Raw genomic sequence first — 25,207 nt, forward strand, 5'->3', positions numbered from 1 at the left:
GTGAGCTACAGCTTGCTAACACTGACCTCTGAAAAGGGAGGGCCTTGCAAGGTGGGGCAGGGGAGTGGCACAGAGGGAGGAGCTTGGATACCCCAGAGATGGTCTGGGTGTGAGACCTGAGACAGATCCCAGGCTACTTTGGTGAAGAGCAAGGGTGCTAAAGAGGCACAGGGCCATGAGGGAGATGGCAAGACAGAGGACAGGAGGGATATGCCACACAGAGCAGGGGAGAGTCTGTCCCTCTTCCAGCCCCTGGGGATGGCTAACAAGCTCCGTACCTGACAACCACTGCGCAGACACAGATCCTGTCATGAACCAGACATCTGCTGTCTGCTTCCAGCTCTCTCTCCTCCGCCCATTCCTAGCTACAGCAGCCGATCCTTGCAGCAGGAGCCTTGCCTTCACTTCTGGCTGTGAAGTGCCATTGAACAGGTTTGAATAAAATGGGGAGGCTAAAGCCCAAGTGCCCCTCATCCCCCTCACTCAGCCATTCTCCTGAGCGGCGGAGGGACCTTGCATGCACACCCAGGAACCACCAGCAAGCAGCCCCAGTCAAAGCAAACGCTGTTTATTCGGGTTGTGCCTGGGAACCCAGTGCTCTGTACAGGAATAAAAAGCTCAGACAGCGAGCGCCCTGCGTGGCCAGACTCCACCGAGCTGGGGATGAATAACGCTCTGGCATTTCAGGCACCAGCAGCAACAATGACAACCAGGAGTCAAAAATACTTTGATTTAAAAATGCGCAAGTCCAGCATCATATAAAACCTGACGCTCAGGACGCTGGGTTTGCTGGCTGGCTGGGCACATTCCACTAATAACAGCACAGGGGGTCCTTTCTCCTCTGCTTCCCAGCACAGGGGGAACAAGGGGAGAGCTGGCCTAAGCAGAGGTTTGTCTAGACATGGATGTACAAAGTGATTTCTCCAGACACGCTCTCCCCGTGGAGCAGCTCAGGTGCCTTAGGACTTGATCTACATTTCCACTTGTGCAGCAGTGAAATTCTTTATACATTTCCCCCCTTAAGTTTTGAGTGACCAGGAAGGAAACGTAAGCTTTGCATAGACACAAACGCACATGCTGCAGGGGGCCCTGCCCATGAGAGCTCCCCGCAGGATGCTCTCCAGCATGGAGGCTGCCTCAGGAATCACAGTGAGGCTGAGAAGGCACCAAGGGTCCCAGGGAAGGGGCGAGGACCCAGCGCCTTGCAGTGCTGAGGCTGTGGTAACACCCAAGAGGTTTGGCTTATGGATCCGGCCCCGTTTCAAGCCACAGTCATTCCGTTCTATACCCAGTGGTTCACACCACGCCCATCACTGCGAGGTCAGAGCATTGATCCCCAGATACTGCGGACACCAGCATCAAGAGCTGCTCCGCCCTGGGAGCAAACCGGGCCTGAATCAGGGAATTGTTTTCAAAGAGGCCAGAGGGTGAAATGGCTCAACAAGCAGGAGAAAGCAGAAATGCTGGTAGGAAAGGAGCATCCAGCCACTGGAGGGATGAACGCTGCAGTAAGGCAAAGAGCAGGAGCAGCTGGTTTGCACTCCCTCCTACCAGGTGCCCACAAGGAAAACCCGAGCAGGAGTGGGAGACTGGGCCCCAGGGAGAGCAGCCAGCCTGGAGCCCACCCTGGCTTTCTGGGTGCTGGGCGCCTCCCCCAGCCACACACACAGGGGAGAGGCTCTCGCTGCCCCTCACAGGCGACTCCCCACAGAGCGGTGCTAAGGCGATGCAGCAATGTCCACGTTCCATCAAAGCAGCAGTTCAGCTCCGGCCCCACAGCTCGGCCTCCGGGAAGCCAGTCACCTCCCCCACTTCGCTGAAGGGCCGCTCGCCCTGCGTGAACATGAGCTTGTACCGTAATCGGATGGGGTCCTGGACAGGGGCGAGAGGAACGTTACACAGGCAGGTTACGTGGCCTGCTCCCCTCCACCCCACCTCTGCTAATGCCGAGGGGCTGATGGGTCCTGCAAGGGGAGGGCAATGGACACAGCAGTTGTAATGCTACGGGGGGGGGGGGGGGGGAGCGGGGGAGCTGTCCCACAGGCCACCCAAGGGAGTTCCCAGACAGCTGTGCCTGGCCACATTCCCTCTCTGAGGAACCCACCGTCTACCCCATAACCATTAACCGCAGAGTCACCCTCCAGGGCCTGGCCAGCTTGAAGAACACATCTAGGGTGCCTCATGTTCCAGCAGGAAGAGCCATCAGTGTTCCCATGGCACGTCAGCACCAGACAGCCCTCCAGGTCCCACCACTGCATACAGGCTGCGGCGGGGTAAGGCGGTGAAGGGGTTAAAGCTGCAGCCCGCAACTCACCACGCCCATCAGCTGGAGTCTCTCCTCTCTCACCTGGCTCATATCCCCCCCCCCCCCCCCACCAAAAGCTCCACTCTTACTGCAGCTTCAGCTCTCGCAGATTTCCCACAGGGTTCAGAGCTCTGCCCTGCCAGGAGAGCTCCCCAATGCTGCTGCCTTGCTGGTGAACCCAGACGGCCCTGCCTCTCCTAGCACCAGCTCCCCATACACACGTCAAAGGCGAGCGCTTAGCAGGGTCGCTGCCACGTACTTTGTGTGGGTTGGCGAGCAGCAGAACCTGGGATATCACAGCTGGAGGGAGCAAAGGGCTGAAGGCAGGAAGCTCAGAACCAGTCGCCGGCTGCAACTTTACTCTCATAACCTGCCATGAGAGAGAGATCACAAGACACATGTTCTAATGGCCACTGGAGATGGGCTGGGAGCACTCCGAGCCCCAGAGCCAGTCCTGGGTATATGCCAGCCACGTCCTGTCATCCACAAGACTAGTGCACCACGAGCGAAGAGTAAGTGCTGAGAGGAGCATGCAATGGATCCTTACAATTCAAACCACCTTCCGTGTCCGGAGGAAGGAAAGCTGCTACTATCGCCATAAAGCCCAGGGGGCAGGGGAGTCCTGGTTCTGTGCCTGGGTGCCTGATGCTGGCACACAGGCTCAGGACAGAGGCTTGCTCATGGTCTCTGGAGGGAGTGGTCAGTGCAAGGGGCTGGCTGTACGTGGGAGCAAAAAGCTACAGGAGTTCAAGGACAGGGACATCCCGGTGATACTGGGAGGGCACCACAGTGCAGAGAGCGCCAGGGGACAAAGGTAGTTGGGGTTTGGTACATGCATAAACCGGGTGTAACTGAGCACAGACCCAGTGTGTCAAACCCCTGGATTCTCTGTTACACTGCTCTGTTCACACAGGTGTATAACATGCCTGGGCTTTCCCCAAAGCCTAGTCCAGTGAGGGGGGCACGCAGAGGCTCTAAGCAAATGCATGCCCCTTCAGTAGGATTTTAATGAAAGGCTTTTAATTGAGCACAGGTACAAAGACAGGACATGTGGCTTCCTCGCGAACTTATTATCCTCCAGTTAAGTAATGCACCCAGGCTAGCCCTCAGGCCAGGTCTCCTGTGAAGCAGGGGCAGGGCTGTATATTAAGCAGCCAGTGAATATGTTACTAGAAACGAGCAGCTTGGTTACTTTGTTATTTCAAGTATTCGAGGAAACCCCTCAGCCAGAAACAGCAATGCTTTTATTCAGGATAATTTTCCCAGGTCCCACTCCCACGTTCTCACCTTTGGGACTGCAGCCTGGAACACAATGTCCTTAATTGGCTGAGTGGATGTGCTCAGCAAGGAGAGCACCATCACCAGTACATCTGGTCGCCCAGGGGCTAGGTCTCTGGAGAAATGGATCATGACCTTGAAACCATCTTGATCATACACTGTAACTGGAGGGATATGGCCTGTCAGAGACAAAAGAGAGTCAGGAGAGGATGCAAAGGCCACCTGGGAATGGGAACCGCCCCTTCCTTCTGAGAAAGAACAGGAGAGAGACAGAATGAGGAACAAAGAAAGGGAAACGCTCTCACAAACTGTCGTCTTCCTCAGTAACATCAGAGGTCAATGCAAAGCCCAAAGGTGTCTGTGTGCACCTGTCCTGCTCCTTTGTGACAGAGCACAGGGAACCTGAGCCTGCCTAAAGTTAGGGCTGGGAGAGCAGCAGCTCCAATTTTACCATCCAGCTGGGACATCTCTGTCCAGGCCCTCCAAAGTCTGCTGAAGTCCTTCACGTAAAAGAGGGAAGGCAGACAAGGAGGTAATGAAGTCTTTGAGTCTATCTTTATAGCTCAAGGAGCAGTAACAGGCTGGGACTTTAACATGACATTGACATGCTTCAGCCGTACCTTGCTTTGCTGGGCCCAGTAACACAGGGAAAAGGCAGAGGGAAAGGAGCACAGTTCTGCTTAGGGAAGAGAGATAACCTGCCGATGACCAGTTAAGGCAGACTCTGGCATAGCTGGTGCCCAGGCCCGGCAGAGCTGCTCAGAGCTATGCAGGGGATGATACCACCTGTAGGTTTCGAAGCCCACTGTACAGTTCACATATCTGTATCATGAGAGTGGGAGGCAACCTGGCCATGGGTAGGGAGGGCTAAGTACATCTCCACGGCCGGGCTCCCGGAGTTCAGACATAATAAGTACTAGGCAGAGTTACCCTAAAATCTGTCCAGCTTCCCCGCCCCATGAGCAATCCCAGCCTTCAATGCCATAAAGAAGCTGCACTGAGCAGAGCTGGGACACAGAGATCAGTGCACTTACTCGGTGTAATTGAAGTGAGTGGGACAAAAAGGTTTGCCAAAGCAGCATCGTGGGCAGCTGGCTGCGAAGGAGCAGCTGGTTTCAACTCATAGGCTGGGTCAGAGAACAAAGCGTCTGCAGCTAAGCTGCTCGGAAGGCCTGCCGGGGACAGTTGCACTAGTGGTAGGTTCCTGGAAGGAAAAACATTCAGATAACTGACATTAACTGAAGAGATCACATATGGGATCTCATCCCGTCCTCTCCAGCATCTGCCCTGCCCTCAGAATCATCCACCCCCTTTAGGGTACAAAGAACCTACTGTCCGAAGACTTAAGGGAGTTATCAAGTTTGGAGGCAGGCACTATGTTACACTGAAGATGCTGCTGCTTCTGTGTTCATTAGGCTGAACTTTTGTCTCCGATGTAGTGAGTAGATTTTGTTACAAGGTGCTGGCAGTTGCTCTCCATGACTGCTGCAGCCAGGCTCTAATACAAACCCTGCTCTCAGTCTCCCTGTAATGCTGGAGCAAGATTAAAGTACGCTCCCGCTCAGCCACAAAGTAAGGAGTTGAGGCAGGAATCACTGTGTGAAATCCCTTGGCCAGGGGTCAGGCTAGATCATTACAATGGGCCCTTTGGGGCTTAAAATCGATGGAAGATTAATTTAGCCCAACAATTGTGACATTTTCTCCAAAGGCCTTGGTGAACATGTTGGCAAAATTTGAAGAAAGCTGCTCCAAGTGTTATTTGAGTTACAGTGTTAGAAAAAGGCCCAATTTATAAATTGTGTGTGTGTGTGCATGCGTGTGTGGGACCGACCGACCAACCACTGGTCCATCTAGTCCAGTATTCTGTCTTCCAACAGCAGCCAGTGCCCAATGCTTCAAAGGGAATGAACAGAACAGGGCAATTTTGAGTGATCCATCCCCACTCATCCAGTCCCAGCTTCTGGCAGCTGGAGGTTTAGGGACACCCAGAGCACAAAGTTACATCCCTGACCATCTTGGCTACTCGCCACGGGTTGACGGTGCGCTGTGTGAAGAAGCACTTCCTTTTGTTTGTTCTAAACCGGCTGCCCATTGATTTCATTGGGTGACCCCTGGTTCCTGTGTTGTGTGAAGGGGTAAATGACACTTCCTGATTCACGCTCTCCACACCTCTCATGATTTTACAGACTTCAATCATCTCCCCCGAGTTGTCTCTTTTCTAAGTTGAACCATCCCCGTCTTTTTAATTGCTTGCTACCAACTCTTGGGATTGTCCTTCAAGTTAGAACTCCTTGAAAACGTGGTGCTGGCTGTATCTGAAGACCCTAGCTTGCCATTCAGCAAAGCTAGAAATGACTGTTGTAACCAACGATAAGAAGTTACAGTGAGCCACCGAGCAGTTTGCCCTCTGCCGGCAGGTTGCAGTTTAACAGATGATAAGGGGTTTTCTGTACTTCAGTGCCAGAGCAGAGGACTCCCCTTTTCCAAACCAGTGTGCTGTACAGTCTGCTTACATTGGAAATGGCCTGGTCACAGGAGGTGGAGACAGCTGCCCTGCCAAATCCTGAAGCGCACTCCTCTCTGGTGAGCCACCCTGCCAGCTATCCCCCAGCACCATGGTTTGATGGGTATCGGCATTTCCGGTTTGATTATATCCATTGTGCCCAGCACTCTGCCAAATAAAGAGGTTCTGATTCACCAAGCAGCTACAGAACACCAGCAGAAGCCACACACATCCTGCTGAAACAACCTGTTTTTAAACACAGGCTGAAATGGGACGATTATAGACAACCTAGTGGCAAGTCCCACCCCAACAACACTGCCACTCTCAGACTGGGGCTGGGACAAAAATGAGTGCTACTGCCTCCCCAGCCTGCATCCTGGTGGCTCTGCATCCGCAGATACCTACAAACCCCAAGAGTGTCCCTCGACCTCCTGTGTTACAAGGCACAGGGACCACATGGCACAGCCTTCTGCTACAGAAACAGAGGCCTTTACTACCTAAGCTGAAGGAGAATCTCCCATAGCTGCCTACAGTATCAGGGCTCAGAGCATCTTCTAATCTCTCCAACCCTTGCAGGAAGATCAGAGCACTTGCAGATCTGATTCTTTCCAATAGGGGTCAGTGGTGCACTCACCAATCAACTCTCCCAGTGGCTGGACTTCCACGAATATTGATCAGCACATTATTGCCAACCTCTCATTGGGGGAATGGGGGGCAGCCATTATTATTTGTAATTCTAAGCCCCCCAAAATGTGCATGTGGGGGAGCAATGGTACCTGCAGCTAATGCATGTTGGGGCAAGCTAAGTCAGCAGAAAACTGTAAATGGTATATGGAGGACTACGCTACCAGGGGACCACTCACCTGTACTGAGCTGAAATCAGGTGACGGTCTCTGTCCTACAGGGGAATCATTGAGACCTACGGTAGGGAACCAAAGTACAGACCAATCAGAGCAGGTAGGGCACTCCCATTTGCCAAGTACCTATGAGGTCTAATAGCAGAGCTGGACTGTGATTGGACTCCCTGAAAACTCCCAGCATTTGTCCTGGCTCAGGGGGCTCTGGGTGGGTTAAAAAGAAAGCTACCGAATATACACAGTCATCCCTAAGGATCAAGAACAGCCCCATCCCTGTGCCCCGAAGACAGACCTAATGACATTAGTTCCTCGTCGAGCAGGCAGGCGGAGGTGCTGCTGTGCTGAGCGGCAGCTGTCACGTTCACGCTCTGCTCCGAGAGAGACTCGAACGTGGAACCCAGCTCGGAGAAGTCGATCAGTGTGTAACTCTTCGTACTGCACAGCGGGGACCGAGGTGCTTTGGGAGTGAGAGAGAGCGTTAAAGAGCTGCCATCTCGTGTGCTACGCCCCGGCTGCTCTGAGCCAGCCGCTAGCTCAGTGGTGTTTGGACTTTTTGGTTTAGTGACCCCTTTCACACAGCAAGCCTCTGAGTGTGATTTCCCCCTTATAAATCAAAAACAAGGGGGTTAATTTAATGTAATGGGGGCTTGGGGCTGTCAGTCCCATGGAGCTGACCACTCACGACCCCCATGTAACCACCTTGTGACCCCCTGAGGGATCACAACTCCCCGTTTGAGAACCCCTGCAAGCTGATCCACAATGAGAGGGGAGGGCTTTCCTGAACATTTTTTTAAACACATTTATTGAAAATCCTACGGCTGGAAAAACCCTAGAAAATCTTAACTGGACCAGCATTTTCCTAGGAGCACAAGGCCTCTTTCAGCTCTTAGGCTCCATCAATACTGGGCTTTGAACCTGAAAGCAGGATTTGAACATGGTTAAAACACGGCTCAGGTTAGCATGCTTTCACAAGGGACTGGGCTGACCAGGGTCGATGGAGCAAACATATTTCAAACTCTTCACAAGAGCAAGGCGTGAGCCAGTGACACTCCTGAGTGCCGTTAACCAGCTGTCTTAACACCGCTCCCGCTACGTGCAGCCCGCCTCATTGTCGAGAACAGACATAAGTGACCTGTGCAGCACCATAACAAGTCAGAGAGAATGGGGGGGCCACATGGTGCCACTTCTCTACAGAGTCAGGGATCGTTTCCCAGGTCGGGCGCAGCTGTTTAAGGGCGGCGTCCTGCAAAAGATTTTGTAAGAATTGGGATTGGGCCCTTTTCTGCTTCTTTCTGGCATAGAAAGAAACCTAAAAGGGTTTCCTGATTCTTTTATACCTTAGAAATATTGGGAATATCAAGTCGAGTTCCCCCTGGTTTTGCTGGAGGACTCAGAGCAGGTTACTTGTGTACTCTCACCTTAGTAGAAGGATAGCTCTTTAACAAACACTTCCTTTCTCCTGGGTTAGTCTTTGACGTTAAAGAGATATTAGCAAACCAAACTCTGTTCGAGTCTAACTAGCGACCCTTTCCCCTCTCACGGGCACAGTCTTCACTCTCTGGGCAATGGTGATGTCACCATCTGACTATGTCTCCAGCCACCACGGAGTCTGCCAGCTGGAATTTCTACTGTAACACACAATGCTTCAGGCCACTTGGATACCGCTGAAAGAAGCACAAGGTGGCACAAACCCATTGTTGTTTTCCTTTGCAGGTCTCCTTATAAATACACAAAGAGCTCGAGTAGCCACCTACCCACATACCTGCTTAGCCTGAGGCAAGGGGGAGGCCTAATACAGCCACACTCCAGTACCCTCCCTGGCCCCCAGCGGACTCACTGAAAGGCCTGGCAGTGGGAATCCCATGTGCTGTTCTGGGCATTTCAGGGCCTTCCCCACATTTGATCTCCAGGTCCCACCCCGCCTTCCTTCCGAGCCCCATTCAGACACCGTAAACCAGCAAGGAAGCAGGTTCCTTTGCGGCTGTGGGGGACCCTTTCTACCTGAGGCATCCGTGGAGATGGTCACCGAACTCCTCCTGCCCTGGTCACAGCCCACTCCAACCTGCCTGTACAAGTCGAGCGCCTGGGTGAGTTTGTCATTGGCCTGGAGAATCTCTGCTGGAGAAAGAGGAAGAGAAACAAATTAGTTATACTCCAACAGGAGGGCAATGGAGGGCCACATTCTGTGCTGGTCACGACAGAGCCAGTCTGTGTCTGGGAACCCGCCACACGCCGGGCCAAGCCCAGCTGGCCACTCGGCGTTTGTTGCAGGGGTTGAGGATAGGTCCATTGAATACCAGCTTCCTTCTCAGACTGACCCATGTGTATCTAGCTGAGATGTCACACACACAGCTGAGATGCTGTGATGTCACACACATGCCCCGTGAGCCCTGCCTAGAGGCTGCAGCCTGGAGCTGGGATTCTCAGCTTTGCCACTGTTTAAAACAAACAAAAGGGACAACGCACAGTCAATCTGTGAAACTCCTTGCCAGAGGATGTTGTGAAGGCCAAGACTATAACAGGGTTCAAAAAAGAATGAGCTAAGTTCAGGAAGGATAGGTCCATCAATGGCTATTAGCCAGGATGGGCAGGGGTGGTGTCCCTGGCCTCTGTTTGCCAGAAGCTGGGAATGGGCGACAGGGGATGGATCACTTGATGATTACCTGTTCTGTTCATTCCCTCTGGGGCACCTGGCATTGGCCACTGTCAGAACATAGGATACTGGGCTGGATGGACCTTTGGTCTGACCCAATGTGGACGTTCTTATGTTTAAGCCTGTCACTTGTAAAACAGGGATACCAATAGCAGCCTATCTCCCAGGAAGAGCATGAAGTGACATTCAGTCTGTTACCTCAGAGGGAAGCGCTAGAGAGATGCAAAGTAGTGTTATCTCAGGCCTAGGGACTGGGACAGCAAAGTGGACTTTGACATAAGAAAATGGCTTTGACTTATTTCTCTGAATGGGGTTTTAGTGGGCTCTAGACATTGTATTTTGTTGCATGTTCCCTTAAACTGCCACTTTCTTTGTTACTATCTGGTTTGCTTAGATCTGAGCCTGACTGAAGTGCTGGGTGCGTGGGATACAGGGATACAGTGCCTGCGTCTGAGACATGGGGGCAGGGGATCAGCTATCCTTAGGTGGGAAGGTAGAGTCCTGATGGACGGAGCAAAGGGCCTACTCTCCTCCTGACTCCAGTGGTGCCATCACCACGACCCAAAACGAAGATGAGAGACATTAAATGGAACCCCCCAGGACAGAGATGGCTCTTGGTTAGATCCTGTCCTCAAAAGCCCAGGGAGTTTGGGGCTCTTGATCTAGTTGCTGGGGGGATTAGTTTACACTTCACCCAAATCACAGCCTTTGATATGTTTGCTCCCAGGCTCAGGGGGCTGAACAGCAGGGGCTGGTGCGGCAGGTGAGGAAGGAGGTACATTTCCAAAGCTGGTGGGCTCTGAAGCGTAACAGCAGGGATGCTGCTGGTTAGGAACGGGTGGGCCACTCCAGTAACAGCAGGAGAGTCCCGCAGACCCTGCTTGCACTAAAACCCAGAGTTCAGACAGTAGGACGGGGAGCGAGGGAGGTGAGGAAAGAGCAGCGACAGCATATTTTGTTAGATACCCAAAGCCTCGTCATCTTCAGTAGTCTCGCTGGCAAGGCGGAAGAGCAGCGGCCTGAGCTTCTCACAGCGTTCAAACAGGCTCTGGAGAAGAGAGCAAGAGAGTCAGGCTATTTGCTTGTCAGATCACAGGTCCTCAGAACCCCGGCCCAGCCTCTGGGGCCACAAAACCCAGAGAGGAAAGGAAGTTAGCTATACAGGCAGCCCTGGTAAAATGCAGCCACGCTTTCTGCTCAGTTCCAGACGCTGGCTTTGTCAAAGCCAGAGAAGACAGTTCAGCGCGTTACTTCCCCTTTCAAATGTGGAATAAGTACGGCCATGATTTAGTCACAAAAAGAAAAGGAGGACTTGTGGCACCTTAGAGACTAACCAATTTATTTGAGCATAAGCTTTCGTGAGCTACAGCTCACTTCATCGGACGCATACAATATGCATCCGATGAAGTGAGCTGTAGCTCACGAAAGCTTATGCTCAAATAAATTGGTTAGTCTCTAAGGTGACACAGGTCCTCCTTTTTTTTTTGCGAATACAGACTAACACGGCTATTACTCTGAAACCTGGATTTAGTCACAGGTATTTTTAGTAAAAGTCATGGACAGGTCACGGGCAATAACCAAAAAGCCACGGCCTGTGACCTGGTCTGAGACTTTTACTAAAAATACCCCTCACTAAATCTTAGGAGCTGGGGTGGGGCAGGTGCTCCCACGGATGCTGCTGCTCAGGATGGGGGGTGGGAAAGGTGTTTTCCAGGGGACGCTGCTGCTGGAGAGGGATGGCCTGGGACCCCGCAGCTGCTGCCAGGTTGGGGGGGAGGGGAGATCCACCCCCTGAGTGGGGGGGGAGTCCCCCCTCCACCAGTCACAACACTCACACATACAGATTAATAGGCAGCTCTGCCCCCAGTTTTCACATCCCATCACTGCTAGACACCATCAGTGATACCAAATCAATGAGCCTCAACGCAGGAGGTGTCATTCACCTGCAGAATCTGTAGTTCAGATTTGGGTAACTCCTGCCTCTTGTAGCTGGTCAGCATTTCACCCAGAAGCTTAACGCTGCTGTGAACCTCATCAATTGCATTCAGTCTTTTGGACACTTTGGCAGATTTTTCTTGTTCCTTTGAGACAAAATAAAACAAAGGGCGAAGAGGATGAAATCCCTGATTTAGCCAATAGTCTCATCACACATTACGCTGATAGCTTGGACTCTGCAATATCCCACTGCCTGGCCAGTAATTTCTACTTGTATTCCATAAAACAGAAAACAATGCGAGAAAGGACACACAATGCACCGCAGTGCTAGAAGCTGGGGTGAAATTCACCCTGTTGGAGTGCAGCACAAGGCTCGCGCCTCCCTGAAGTGCCAAGGACTGAGCCAGACTTCCCAGAACGCGTGGGCCTTGCGCTGGCCCCCTGCACGGGGCAAATTTCACCCCAGCTGCACCAGCTTATGCTGCAGAGTCTCCAAACTCTCATCTCCGTTACAGCTGAACAAGTTGCAAACCCGTGAACTGCCAACAGCAAGTCCAGCCAAGCTCCGCCTCGCTCTGAGCAGTGGCAGACATTATGCACTCCGTGCTTCAGAGGGCCACTGTTGAAACCAAACTGTGAAACTGCCTCCCCTGCCCCGCTCCCCTCCCACCTCTCCCCCCACCTGCCAGCAGCAGCTTCTTTGACACCCGGAGCTGTGAGCTTCTCATGATGCCTACCTCTTTAATCATGCTTTTGATCAGCCTGTTGGCTGCCTGCAGGTCCTCAGGGTGGTTGCTCTTTAGAAGTCTTGCTAAGAGCTGTTGAGTGGAGACCATTAGAAGACAGACAGCGTGAGCAACAGCCCCAGGCACCATAATGCAGCCACTCACCCAATAAATGCAGATGTGTCCAGGGCCCTACTGCCATAGGTGGGCTATAGCCCTATGGACATGTGGACTCAAGTCTCACAATCTGATCAGGGTCACACTGCTGCCACACAGGCTGCCAGCCTCACTGAGCTTGTAATGCTGCCTGCATATGTCAGCAAGAGGACAGAAGGAAACTGTAGTCAACAGTGCGGAAGGAAAATAGGTGACAAATACAAGCCAGATGTTAGAAAAATGAATCCTGGTTCTGAAACAGACTCTCTCTGTGGCATAGGGCAAGTTACATAATCCTCGGTGCCTCTGTTTCCCCATCTCCAAACAGAGATAATGATACTAACCTGTCTGACTAGGGGGCGATAGGGTTACTTATTAGCTAGCCTTTGTGCAGCATGGAATGTGGTAAGTATTAGCATTATTCTAAGGAGATCTTCTCCCTGGAACCATAAAGGCCCAAAATACGACCACACACACTCTCCTGACAATACAACCTAGCCAGAGGAGGACACAGATTTGAAAACATGAGATTTACCTTGGATTTCTCTTCATCAACATCAAAAATAGAATTCTTAGGTCTCGGAGAAGGAGGTGGTAAAATTTTGTCTTCTAGGAGTTTGGGGTCTTGTTTTATGACTCCTGAAATGAGTGAGAGAGAGAGATTCTACCAGCCCCCATGCAGCTTTGCACAATGCTAAGCCGGGTACCGAACCCTGCTGACCTCTACCACGTCTGCTGGCAATTGAGTGCCCCCAACACAATTTTAAGGAATGAGGGGAAGAAGCAACCAGTGGGCTTAGCATGTACCCCAAAAGCAGGTACATGCTAAGATGAGAAATACACGACTCAACTGGCTGTCTGAGATCAAGCAAAAGGGTGGGGGAGGTTTTCAGGACAGGAAGATGAGGAATAAAAGCCTGGCAGTTTCCCTAGAGGGGAATCTGTGGCACCATCTCCCAGAAAGGGCTCTGTTCTCCATTAGTTCATAGTTAGGCAGGTCAGAAATCCTTTCTGAGGCTGCTTAGCCCTGCAGGGTCATCTGCCAGTGCCCAGAGCCATAAAACACAGGCAGCTCACTAACATGAACACACAGCAGAGGCAGCCTCAGAGTTTCTGTGAAATTCTCCTTCGCTCCTTCCTAGACACACTGCCTCTGCATGCGTGACAGGTTGATGTCTTCAGATGTCACCAGAGTGGTGGTCTGCTCTGTTCAATGTTGATAACAGTCGGCTGCGTGCATATGTTTCCTCTGTGTGCTGCCCCGGCTCTGCAGATCGCTGACACAGCAGACCCCAAGAGAACGCCCAATGACCACAAGCTCCCATAAGGTACGAAGGCACCTGGCCAGGTTTATTGTCAAATGAAGCACTGTACTAGTTTCCTGCAGACTCTACAGGACATACTACGAATATGTGCCCCTGACAATGGACCAGGTCAGTAAGTGGCAGGATTCTCCACTGCCCACAGGCCACATAAAGACAACTCCTCAGAGGTACACTTCTATACACAGGTACAAACAAGTTACACATCACTCCTGACGTAAAGAGGTACAACCCCTCTACGTATTAGGGTGCCGCCTCTCACCTTGTACATGTTGGTTTGAACAAAACAACTCTACCCATCATATTACCCTCCTGCCCTGTCCTTAGGATGGGTCCGCCTGTTCCTTGTTATCTATGTGGAATGTGCTAGTACCGGAATGTTCTGGTACCATCCTGGCATGTGTTTATATTACTAGTGCTTAGTACCTGTTAGGTAGGTGTATTTTTGCAACATCAGCCTTCTTCTTGCCAGCTCCTGTGAGCAGGGCCTGCCTCTGGCTCACAGCTTAACTTTGCTTTACGTTAGCAAAGTCTTGACCATTCCTTTAGTTCAGGCCTTAGGCCTCACACCGGGCCTCTGATACAAGCGCTTACGTTTCAGGGCCTCCTCTTACCACAGCGGAATCCACTGCTGCGTGCAGGAGACACTGCAGCCAGTCACACACAAGGCTGCTGACTGGTTTTGTGAAGATCTGTGCTGTCCAGCCAACTGTCTGATTTACTGCCCACCTGACCTCAGCGGGGCACCCAGTCTGGTACCTCCAGGCCCTGCCCAGGGGGCTGGCTTCCTAACAAATCTAAACCTTCCCCATCAAACACTAGCCCTGGCCTCCGAACAAGTCGGGATTCGACAAAGTGGTCCATGCCAGCTTGGTATAACCAGCCCGTCTGGGCAGCTGCCATATCCATCAGTGCCAGCCCTGCACTGAGACAGACAAACCCAAGCTCCTGGCTGCTTTTCAGACGTCCCCATCTGAAAGAGGCTTTGGTTGCCATTGGCAGGTCTGGGTTATTCTTATTCTCAGGGCTGGGTGTACTTCCTCTGGTCTCCCCACTGAAGCTCTGTGGACAGACACCTTGTCTGTCCTATGCTTCCCATCCATCCAATAAGGTAGCACTTTTTTTACCCCCACCTAGTCTTGCAGCACGTTCTATACTAACCTACTTCTCTCTACCCCTACCAAATAGCTAACAGTGGTGGGTTCTCCTATTCCAGCCATCCAATCCCTGGGCATTTCCACACCCTCCTCATCTCATTAATATACATGCTTTCCTCTGACAGCGTTGTAGTGTGCCGTTCACTGAAAGAGAGCAAGGGTATCTAGCACATGACAAAATCACACAAATGACTTCACAACAGGACAGCATTTTAATGTGCCTGTCAAGCATACAAAAGATGTTTGTTGCCAGAGCACAGGGCCAACCGGTAGCCAAATATTTACAACTAAAGCAGAAGCTTCTTGTAGCAGGAGTCAGGGCCAGATTTACAGACCTGTGTAGGCACAATGGTCTTTAGGAAGCTATTTATTTAGGATGGTATTCAGACACGGAGGAAGAATGGGCATGGATATGGCACTAGGCTAATATCTGGGAGATGAGAACTTCACTTTGATTTCCTGCTCTGCCACAGACTTCCTGTGTGCCCTTGGGCAAGTCATTGAGCCTCTCTGTGCCTCAGTTTCCCATCTGTACAATGGGCATAACAGCCCTGCACTGCCTCCCAGCGGTGTTGTGAAGATAAATACATTAAAAGACTTTGAGGTGCTTTAAGATCAACTGATGAAAAGTCACTATGTAAGAGCTACAGATTTATTAATTATTACTATTATAAGTTTGCAGATAGGCATCTAATAGGATTTAACTTCCTGAGGTGCTTTTATTGATCCCACTTGTTGTTTATTGGCATCTTTAGGTGCCTAAATCCCTCTGTAAATCTGACCTCTAAACCTTCATCTTGTACAAATAATCATTTTTGGAAAAGTCAAATCACATGGGATGAGCTTTAAAACAACTACTCAGCTATTCGTGGTTTGAATCCACATGACTTTGATGTGACAAAAGGAAACTGAAATAACAGAACTAAACCTTGTTTCTTCAGCATCTGATAAGCGTCCCGGATTTTAACTTCCTGAGGAAACCAAACGGTCCAACTGAACATTATTTCTATGACTCTCGATTTCACCTTTTCTGCAGACCAGGTTCCAAGATACTGGGGAAAAAAAAAAAAGCGATTACAACCAGCAAGTTACTGTCTGTTAGGAGTCAGGGATTCTGCCCAGAACGTTCATGCTGAAAGACTGGGGTGAAAATGGGTTCTCAATGCATTATTCAGAGTGCTGTCAACTGTACACCTTACAGAAGATACATATATAGCACTATAATTGTATGTGGAATTGTAAGTGCTACATTATTAAATGTGTAGAATTTCATATAAATAATCTGTCATTACAAAAATAATGGCCCATTCAGTGCTGCTTTGGTCAGGTTTTACTAAATCCAGGATCAATATAAAGTATTCTTTCTAATTTGTTTTTAATTACACTGAAAATAGTTTCCTGCTTGGATTTAAACATCCCCCTTCTCCATTACAAACTAGCCAGAACCAGAGCGAAACAAACTGAAAACTGACCATATACAAAAGTGAAACTACATAGTATGTTTTCAGTGCTCAAGTTTTATCTTTCTAGACACTTGTAGGTCCCGATCACCATAGTATCTGAACATCTTGCTGAATAAAATGCAAAACCAACCAGGATGAATGGTGAAAGGTAAATGTGAGTTTTAAAATTCTTTTAGTTTTAATAATCTTGGACATTACTATGAACCCAGAGACAGACACCTGGTGTTTAAAATACGAGGCTTGATTCTTCATGACTTTACCCCAGCTGTGAACTGGGATAGCACCACTAAAAGCAGGCTTTCCTAAATCCAGACTCAACAGAAGCATTTGCTTTAACCTATTTGGTTTTTAACTACAATGAAAACAGCTTCATTAGATTTAAACATTCCCATGAAACCAATGGAGGTCATCCTCTGCCACAGAGTTGGGGTAATGCAGAGCAAACCAAGCCCATGATATTTAGCCTGGCTGTGTCCCTGTAATTATTAAATAAATCATTAGACTGAGAAAAAGGTCCCAGTTTTACTAGTTGATCCAAAGGACGGAGAGAAATGTGGCAATCATGCACAGTAAGTGATGTTAATTGCTCTCTATTTCCCACTATTGCACGAGGTGTCAGTGCACTGGAGAGGTTATTCTCTCTGCATATTGAGCTTGTTTAGCATTTCAAGCTAAAATTCCTATTCCTATCGTTTACTTTTCCAAGGAGACCGAGAGACGAACCCAAGGAAGCTGAGTGGGAGCAGGGTGTAGCGCACACCCCAAAAAGAGAGATGAGCAGCAGAGATAGCATACTGCAGAACTCAAATTAGGTCCCCCCAATCTCTCACTTGAAGCAAGTCAGGGCAGAGTCTCCAGCGCCACATTCTTCCCCAGGTGCCTCCTGAGAGTTCACAGTTCCCTATCTGGGCTTTTGGGATGTTACCAGGGAGAGGTACCTGTGGGGCTCTCATGGGCTTGTGCTGTGTGTAGGCACTGAAGACAAAAGCCTAAGAAGAACAGTTCCAAAGGCTGGAATTTGAAGCGAGAGCAGGAAGGTGGGGGAAGGGCCTATTATACAAGGCCAAAATGTGGCCCATGAGCCACTCCTCTCACTGCCTCCCATATGGAGTCCTCCCTCTTACTGTGCGGGGCAAAGGGTCCAACCCAGAGAAGCGCAAGCTGGGGAATGACAAGAGCAGATTGGCTCTTCTAGGGTCACTGCCACATTGTGGTGGAGTTCAGAGCAGTAAAAAGGAGGAAATGTCCCCCAGAAAGAGGCAACTAGGAATAAAACCTTCTGTATTTACCAACACAGGACCTGGGCCCTAGCACACCAAACACCTTCCTCACACTGGCCTTCTGGTGAAGTCTGCCAAGTTGTTCAATGCTTTCACCCCTACTCTGTACCCATCTCCCTTTCCCCTTTGAATTCCAGAGAGACGTTTCAATTATTATCCTTGTTGCTGGGAAATTCATAGCCTGTCCCCGCCATTCATTGTCCCAGGGAACCACAGCAAAACAGTCACACTCAGTTCCTATGTGGAACTGGTATGAAGTTTGCATTTTCTCATCTGCCTGCTAGATCGGGGTGGCTGGGCACTTACCTTCGGGGACAGCACTTTAATCAGTTCATTCAGAAATCTGAATTTTGCCACTTCATTGTGAAACCTTTCGCCACAATTATTCACACATGTCTCCAGCACCTGGGACGAGGTGAGAAAGCATGAGACATAAAACAAACTTTCCAGGCAATTTTAAAACCTCTTCCATCAAGACAAAGATCTAAGAACCTGTTAGCGGCACGGACACAGATAACGGATAGTACCCTAGGTGAAACTGCTAATTAGGCAACACGTGTCATTTTTACCCACATCCATCATTCATTTTCACCCGTTTAAAACAAATGAGCAAGAGCGAACTGGCAGAGCTTCATAGGTATAAATACAGACATTAACAATGGCTAAGACATTCCCTGTCATAATCACCACACACAACATTCAGGCTGTAAGCTTCAGGGACTGAGCAGCAAAGGGAGCTGATGTGTGATGGCTTCTAACTTCCAGGAGCCAGGCTCCAAATCTGTGCTTGGCCACCGGTAGGAAAGGAGGGCAGAGCCTCAGTCTAGTCCCTGTCAGACATTTGTTCACATGAGGAAAAGCAAAAGACATTCTGGCAGAACCAGAAATCTCCGCTCAAGAGGGGCCTAGGACTGGAATAGCAAGGGGTGCTGTAAGTCAGGAACGAGGGCTGGGAGGACCTGGGACAGATCAGATAGTAATTTGGGAAATTATATTAGATATGAAAAAAGAAAAGGAGTACTTGTGGCACCTTAGAGACTAACCAATTTATCTGAGCATAAGCTTTCGTGAGCTGTAGCTCACTAAAGCTTATGCTCAAATAAATTGGTTAGTCTCTAAGGTGCCACAAGTACTCCTTTTCTTTTTGCGAATACAGACGAACACGGCTGTTACTCTGAAACCTGTCATTAGATATGAAGGGGATTATCGAGACATAGGGAATCACTGGGATGGGTGATGGGAACCTTACGGCTGTGAATGCACAAGGAATCCCGGTGACCAAGATGAGTGACAGGAACAGCGTTACAAATTTGAACGCAGTGAAGGGTTAAAAGCGAGAGACACTAATTTTTTTAAAAAGAGGCAGACACAAAAATCTACCACAAGAGATACATTTCCAGCTTATCCCAGCCCATGTCTGTGTGCTGATGAAAGCACTCACTGTTAAGGCATGAAGAGCTTCCATCTCCTGAGGCGACTGTATCTTATGCGCTAGCAGTCTGGGTGCAATGGACGGGCTAGGGAGAAGAAGCAGCAAGTCAGACCAGGCAGAAAGTCTCAGGAAAAGCAAACACCGCGAGTTTTCATGCAAAGAAAAGGGCAGTTACCACGTTCATAGACACACAAATCAGGGGTTGGACTAGGTGACCTCCTGAGGTCCCTTCCAACCCTGATATTCTAGGATTCTATGACCGCATCACAGCAACCCTCCCCTTGGCACAATGCTGGGATTATACACCCAAGAAGTAAGGAAGAGATTAATGCAGGCCAGGAAGCCAGAAGTGTCCCGCAAGTGCTGATTACTGCTGCTCTAGGAGCTGTCCCCTGGAATGGAAAAGGGGGGAGGGAGAGAGGGAGCAGTGTATTCTTTGCAGAAGCATCACACCAACTGGGTCACTTAGCATTTAGCAGAAGTGCTCCACTTTGCTGTTCATCATGGCTGGCCCTTTGACTCAAAGTCTCCCACAGCAGGAATGTTCATTAGACAACAAGTGCAAGTTCTACAGACAGAAATTGTGAGCATCTGCTCAACAGAAATGCTAGCCCTTTTACCCAGGGCCGTCCCTAGCTATTCTGGGGCCCTACACAGCCTCTGCGGGGAGGGGGGGGGGCGGCGGCTGTGGGCCCAGCCCCACTGCAGAGCTCAGGGGAGTGGGGGCGGGGCAGAGGCCCTGGTGAAGAGCCAGGGCAGGGGCTGGAGCAGCACGCAGCTGCGCAGGGCACCAGGAAATTTGGTGCCCCCAATTTCCTGGTGCCCTACGCAGCTGCATCCTTTTTATAGGAAAGGATGGCCCTGCTTTCACTTTATCAGTGTGTATGCTTTGCTGCATATATTGGAGACAATCCCATGAGCTGCAGGGGTGGGGAAAGCCCAGGTGGAGACCTCACCTCCCAGAGAACAGCAGCTAAAGCCACACCAATAGCTACGGACGCTCAGGTCTTCTCTGAAATACAGCCCAGAAGAAATCAGCATCCCACTCATGGCACAGGGATGGGATCTGACCACCTCTGAGACTGTGAGGGGAAGAAGGTGCAGGCTCGTGCTAAACAAAAAGTCCTTTCCTCTAGATCTGCCATGTTACCACAATGTTGCAATAATCTGGCCACTCTTTATCTACCCACTTCTTGCACAGGCATCTCCAGGAGTCACAGAAATTAGCCACTCCCTGCCATTCCTCCTAAGGTTTTACAAAACTGCAATTTACAGATTCTCCTTTCCCGTCTGAGATCAGAAAAGCTCAGAGCCAGATGCACAGTGCAGAGAGAATACAAAGAGCCCTTCTGTCCAGCTTACCCTTCCGGGTCTGCATTCACCTGGTCACAGAACCGCTGGATACATTCCCAGTTTTCTTCAGAGATGCTTGGGTCCGTGGCTTTATCTTACAGGGAAGAGAACAAAAGATCATCTCAGTGTGAGATGTATACAAGTGACTGACTGATGAGACAGTTCAAAATACATTCTTCCCCATTGCAATTCCTCCAGGCTCCATATTCACTCCCACTGCACCAGCTGCTCCAGGACTGTTATCAAACAGGCAGAGCTGCTGGTTAATACAGGGCTGGACTCACAGCATCACTGGGACTAACACATACAAGTCTCAGACAATCATTAACTATGAGGCAGATGTTAAAGTCGTGATATTACCCTTTGCAGAAAGTAGCGGGGGCTATTAAACTCCCAGAGGTGTTGGACAGGCTTCTGCCCCCTACCTAGGGCCCATCTATGGACAGTTACACTACGTTCAGCTATGTGCCCTCACGGCAGTCTAGGCCACCTTCCAAGCTCATCCAGACTGTTCTCCTTTCTCTCGCTGCCTGATTTCCTTCTGGCTTGAGTGGGTGCCACCCCACAGATGTCATCCAGGTCGCACCTACTTAAACCAGTGATCAATTTGGCCCCCATCGTTTAGGGGAATGTGACAGCAGCTGGATTCCAGCAGTACCACATTTCTGGGAGATGAAGTTTGCTTTAATTAAAGTTCCAAAATCATAGAAGATCAGGTCATCTAGTCCCACCCCCTGCTCAAAGCAGGGCCAATCCCCAATTGTTTCCCCAGATCCCTAAATGGCACCTTCAAGGATTGACCTCACAACCCTGGCTTTAGCAGGCCAATGCTCCAACCACTAAGCTATCCCTCCCCTTCAGTGCAACAGATGTGAACCAAAGACAGAGGATAGGTCCCTACGCTGAGGAACATTCCCTGGCTAATCATGATGCCATCTTTTGCATTTGGCCCAGAAAAGCCAGATTGTACACTCAACTCGATGGCCCGTCTCTGTCTGTAATGCAGCAACTTTTGAAAACCACATCTGATGTATTAAAACATTTCAGAGAATACTCAAAGTATCAATGGTCAGAACCCTATAAATTCTGGTGAAAATCTGAAAGCCAGAAAAGCCTGATTTCCACTAATCAAACTGTTTTGATTTCGTCTGGATCTGGGCGTGAAGCAGTGACCTCAGGGTCAGGTTTAGGGCTAGGGCACCAGACTCCTCGGCCTGCAGCAAAACACAGGTATTCTATGAGCCTGATTCTAGTGGACAGCAGGCTGCTGAAAGCCTCTTGAATCCCTCCACCAGGCATACGGTGATCAGACAGCAAGTGTGAAAAATCGGGATGGCGGTAGGGGTAATAGGAACCTATATAAGAAAAAGACCCAAAAATTGGGACTGTCCCTATAAAATCAGGGCATCTGGTCACCCTAACCAGGCAGCCCCCTCCGGCGAGCCCTTTCCCCCCACTCCGGTCTGACCACCCCCTGGGGCCAAGATAGGCATACAGCTCAGCCTACATAAACAACCAGTGTGAGAACTTTTCATTTGTTACGTCTCCTCACAATTGTTTCCAGTGCAGACTGTTCACAGCTACACTTTGCAGGGCTCATGGGTGACTCAGATTTACAATAACTGTGGGGTTGCCTCAGGTTTCCGGGGGATGTATGTGAAAACGAAACGGCTTAAGATGATCGAGCAAACACATGTTGCCCCTTCATTTCAGCAGCAGTCCCAGGGAGCCAGGTATTTGCAGAATGGCCATTGTCGCTAAATGCCTTAGCACAAGGCTGCATTTTACAACCTGACACTTAGTAAGTGAGACAGGCAATATATGCCGAATACCACAGCCTTTGGATAACACCACTGTGACTACACTTTGATCAGGAATTGCTTGAACAAAACTTATACCCATAGGTCTCGCTCTAGCAGTAGTTTAAAATGCTGGCCTTTCACCTCCAAGGTCTGTGATAGGCGTTACAGGAAAACTTAGACAGCTTTGAAAACTAGCCCCACAAACAACTAAATGGAATTTTAAAATCAAATATTCAGGTAGCTGCTGTTTGACTGTCCGCTGTGTCGTGGGCTGTGCAGCAGTTTCCACCTCATTCTAAGCTATCCAAAAAGCCCAAAATTGATACATCATTAGCTCACTATTTCTCCCCCTTCTCTCCCCGTCCTAGTATTTAATTCCTGGCCCTAGGGTGGAAAGTCTGAGAACTCTTTTCCCATTACTGAGCTGTTCCCCTGTCACCAAGATGAGGTGCTACTTCCTCATTCTGCTCTGGGCAGCCTGCTCAGATGGTCTTTGCCTGAGCAGTTACTTGTTTGGAAATGGTGACCCTTCCAGGGAGCAGCACTGCACTCGGCACCTAGCTGAGAGCTAGACTACACGGCCGCGCTGCCTCGGCACAGCTGCACTGGTGTGAGATGACAGAGGTGGAAGCTATGTCAGCGGAGCGTGTCTCCCAGCAACATAGTGCCAGTGTGGACGGCACTTAGGTCACTGTAACTTGCGTTGCTCAGGGGGTGTCTTTTTCCCACCCCTGCGCGACGTAAGTTACATCGACGTAAGCGGTAATGTAGACAAGCCCGAGACTGTGCCCGCTCTCCCAGACCGACACACAAGAGAGAACGCTGCTTTTTGTCTCCTGCTATGGGGATGAGCAAAGGGGGTGCGAACTAGGCTAACTTTATCCCACCATAACTCCAGTGAAGCCAGAGCGGTTTACCCAGGAGGGACTGTCAGCGCCTGCTCCTCAGGAGGCGGCTCTGCCCAGCCCCTTCTCGGTGAGACGAGACATACTTGGAGCTCTACCCACTGCAGGGCAGCGACTGTGAACCCCCTTTGCCAATCCCATTTTACCCAGGCCTCCCTGCCTCCTGCTCCGGGCCTGCAGCAAGGGACTTAGGGGGCAATGGAAAACCAGGCAAGCAACCAATTCTCTACGGAACCTGCAACCCTGGGACACCCATTGTCCGTCTGTCCGACCCGCCCACTCCCCAGGGCACCCAGTCTGTCTGTCCGACCCACCCCGCCCACTCCCCGGGGGCACCCAGTCCGTCTGTCCGATCCCCCCCCCGCAGCACCCAGTCCATCTGTCCGCCTTAACCGCCCCCCCCGAGGGCACCCAGGCCGTCTGTCCGACACCCCCCCCCACCCCGCGGGGCACCCAGGCCGTCTGTCCGACCCGACCCACCCCTCCCCCACCGGGGGCACCCAGGCCGTCTGTCCGACCCCCCCCCCGCGGCACCCAGTCCATCTGTCCGTCCTGACCGCCCCCCCCCGCAGGGCACCCAGGCCGCCTGTCCGACCCCCCCCCACCGCCACCGGGGGCACCCGGGCCGCCTGTCCGACCCCCCCCCACCCCCACCGCGGGCACCCGGGCCGTCTGTCCGACCCGACCCCACCCCACCCCCACCGGGGGCACCCGGGCCGCCTGTCCCACCCCACCCCCACCGCCACCGCCACCGCCACCGCCACCGGGGGCACCCGGGCCGTCTGTCCGCCCCGCCCGCCCCGGGGCCCGGCCCGCCACTCACGGAGCCAGAGCTCCAGCGCCCCCAGCGCCGCCCCGGCCATGGAGACTCGCCCGGCCCCGGCCCCGGCCCCAGCCGCCGCCGCCGCCGCAGCCGCCGCGCAGGGAGGCGGCGCCCGACGGGCCCGGCCCCCTGCCCCGCCCAGAGCCGCGGGGTCCGCGCCCCACCTGCAGCCGCCTCTGGGGGGCACAAGCCCGCGACCCCGCGGGCCGGGCACGCTGCGGGGGCAAGGAGGCGGCCCGTGGGCGGTCCCGGGCCCTGCTGCGGGGCAGAGACTGGCACCGGCCCGCGGCAGGGCGGGGGCCCCAGCCGGTCCAGCCCGCAGAGCCCGTGCTAGCGACCTGCCAGCCAGCGCCGCGTACACACTGCAGGAGCCTCCATCGCCCGTGGGCTTTGGCCGACGGGGCAGTCTGCGAAGCACAGCCCCCCGGGGCAGGGCGTGACCTCGGTCCACGGGCCGCTCCTGGCCGGCCTGGGCTGGGACCTGCAGGCTCCGCGGGCGCCACAAGGAAGGCTCCAGCCGCACCTCAGCTCAGGTCCGCACTTCAGTCACCCCCGCATTACAGCAGGCAGGGCACAAGGAAATTTGCAACACCCCCCACTCTAATGATTGGCAAACCACAACATCTGTCAGCGACAGCACACACAGCACGCCTCCCCCAGCCGAGAGCCCCACCCTTTGAACATGGACCATTCCCAACCCTCTCGACTCCATGAGCCCCCTTTCCTGATGGACTAAAAGTGCACTTCTCCCCAGGCTTAACCCTGAACATACAGCTCAGATCTCAGCATATTTTTGGAACATGTTTGAGTGGCCATCCCTGCTCTAAGGAGCAAGTATTAAATCTGTGAGATACGCTCAACTTAGTTCCAGGCTTTTCAGAGTAACTATATTCAATTTAAAAAGAAAAGGAGGACTTGTGGCACCTTAGAGACTGACAAATTTATTAGAGCATAAGCGTTCGTGAGCTACGAGCTCACGAAGTTGCATCCGATGAAGTGAGCTGTAGCTCGCGAAAGCTCATGCTCAAATAAATTGGTTAGTCTCTAAGGTGCCACAAGTACTCCTTTTCTTTTTACGGATACAGACTAACACGGCTGCTACTCTGAAACCTATATTCAATTTGTCACACTTACACTTGTGTTGACTTCAGAACAAAATGGGGCCCATCATTATTTATCCACAAGGAGTAGACTCGCATATGTTTAAAATGCAACATTTGGACATTGAGGGGGAGCACACAGTAACTTAATGTTCCCA

At 51.4% G+C, this 25,207-nt stretch overlaps 1 protein-coding gene across 4 annotated transcripts; it reads right to left on the minus strand.

The window, feature by feature from the left end:
* GGA2 (golgi associated, gamma adaptin ear containing, ARF binding protein 2) lies at positions 1 to 24,506 on the minus strand. 4 transcript variants are annotated; one of them, XM_074964943.1, is made up of 17 exons: positions 24,473 to 24,506; positions 20,429 to 20,513; positions 19,076 to 19,151; positions 17,941 to 18,039; positions 15,820 to 15,943; positions 12,948 to 13,051; positions 12,269 to 12,349; positions 11,540 to 11,677; positions 10,563 to 10,644; positions 8,945 to 9,061; positions 7,236 to 7,400; positions 6,950 to 7,005; positions 6,097 to 6,254; positions 4,618 to 4,787; positions 3,593 to 3,762; positions 2,565 to 2,675; positions 1 to 1,872 (listed from the first exon to the last, which is right to left on the minus strand). In XM_074964943.1, exons 3-17 carry the CDS (start codon positions 19,097 to 19,099, stop codon positions 1,762 to 1,764), a joined length of 1,710 nt encoding a protein of 569 aa, XP_074821044.1. In that variant the 5' UTR covers positions 19,100 to 19,151; positions 20,429 to 20,513; positions 24,473 to 24,506; the 3' UTR covers positions 1 to 1,761. The 4 variants fall into 4 exon arrangements, with proteins under 4 accessions (XP_074821044.1, XP_074821043.1, XP_074821042.1 ...); XM_074964942.1 differs by lacking the exon at positions 24,473 to 24,506 and adding an exon at positions 24,309 to 24,342; XM_074964941.1 differs by lacking the exon at positions 24,473 to 24,506 and adding an exon at positions 23,950 to 24,031 and having other exon boundaries at positions 8,945 to 9,058.
* Positions 24,507 to 25,207: the final 701 nt, after the last annotated feature.

The sequence above is a fragment of the Natator depressus genome, chromosome 10 (assembly GCF_965152275.1).
Source record: "Natator depressus isolate rNatDep1 chromosome 10, rNatDep2.hap1, whole genome shotgun sequence".
Taxonomy (NCBI): domain Eukaryota; kingdom Metazoa; phylum Chordata; order Testudines; family Cheloniidae; genus Natator; species Natator depressus.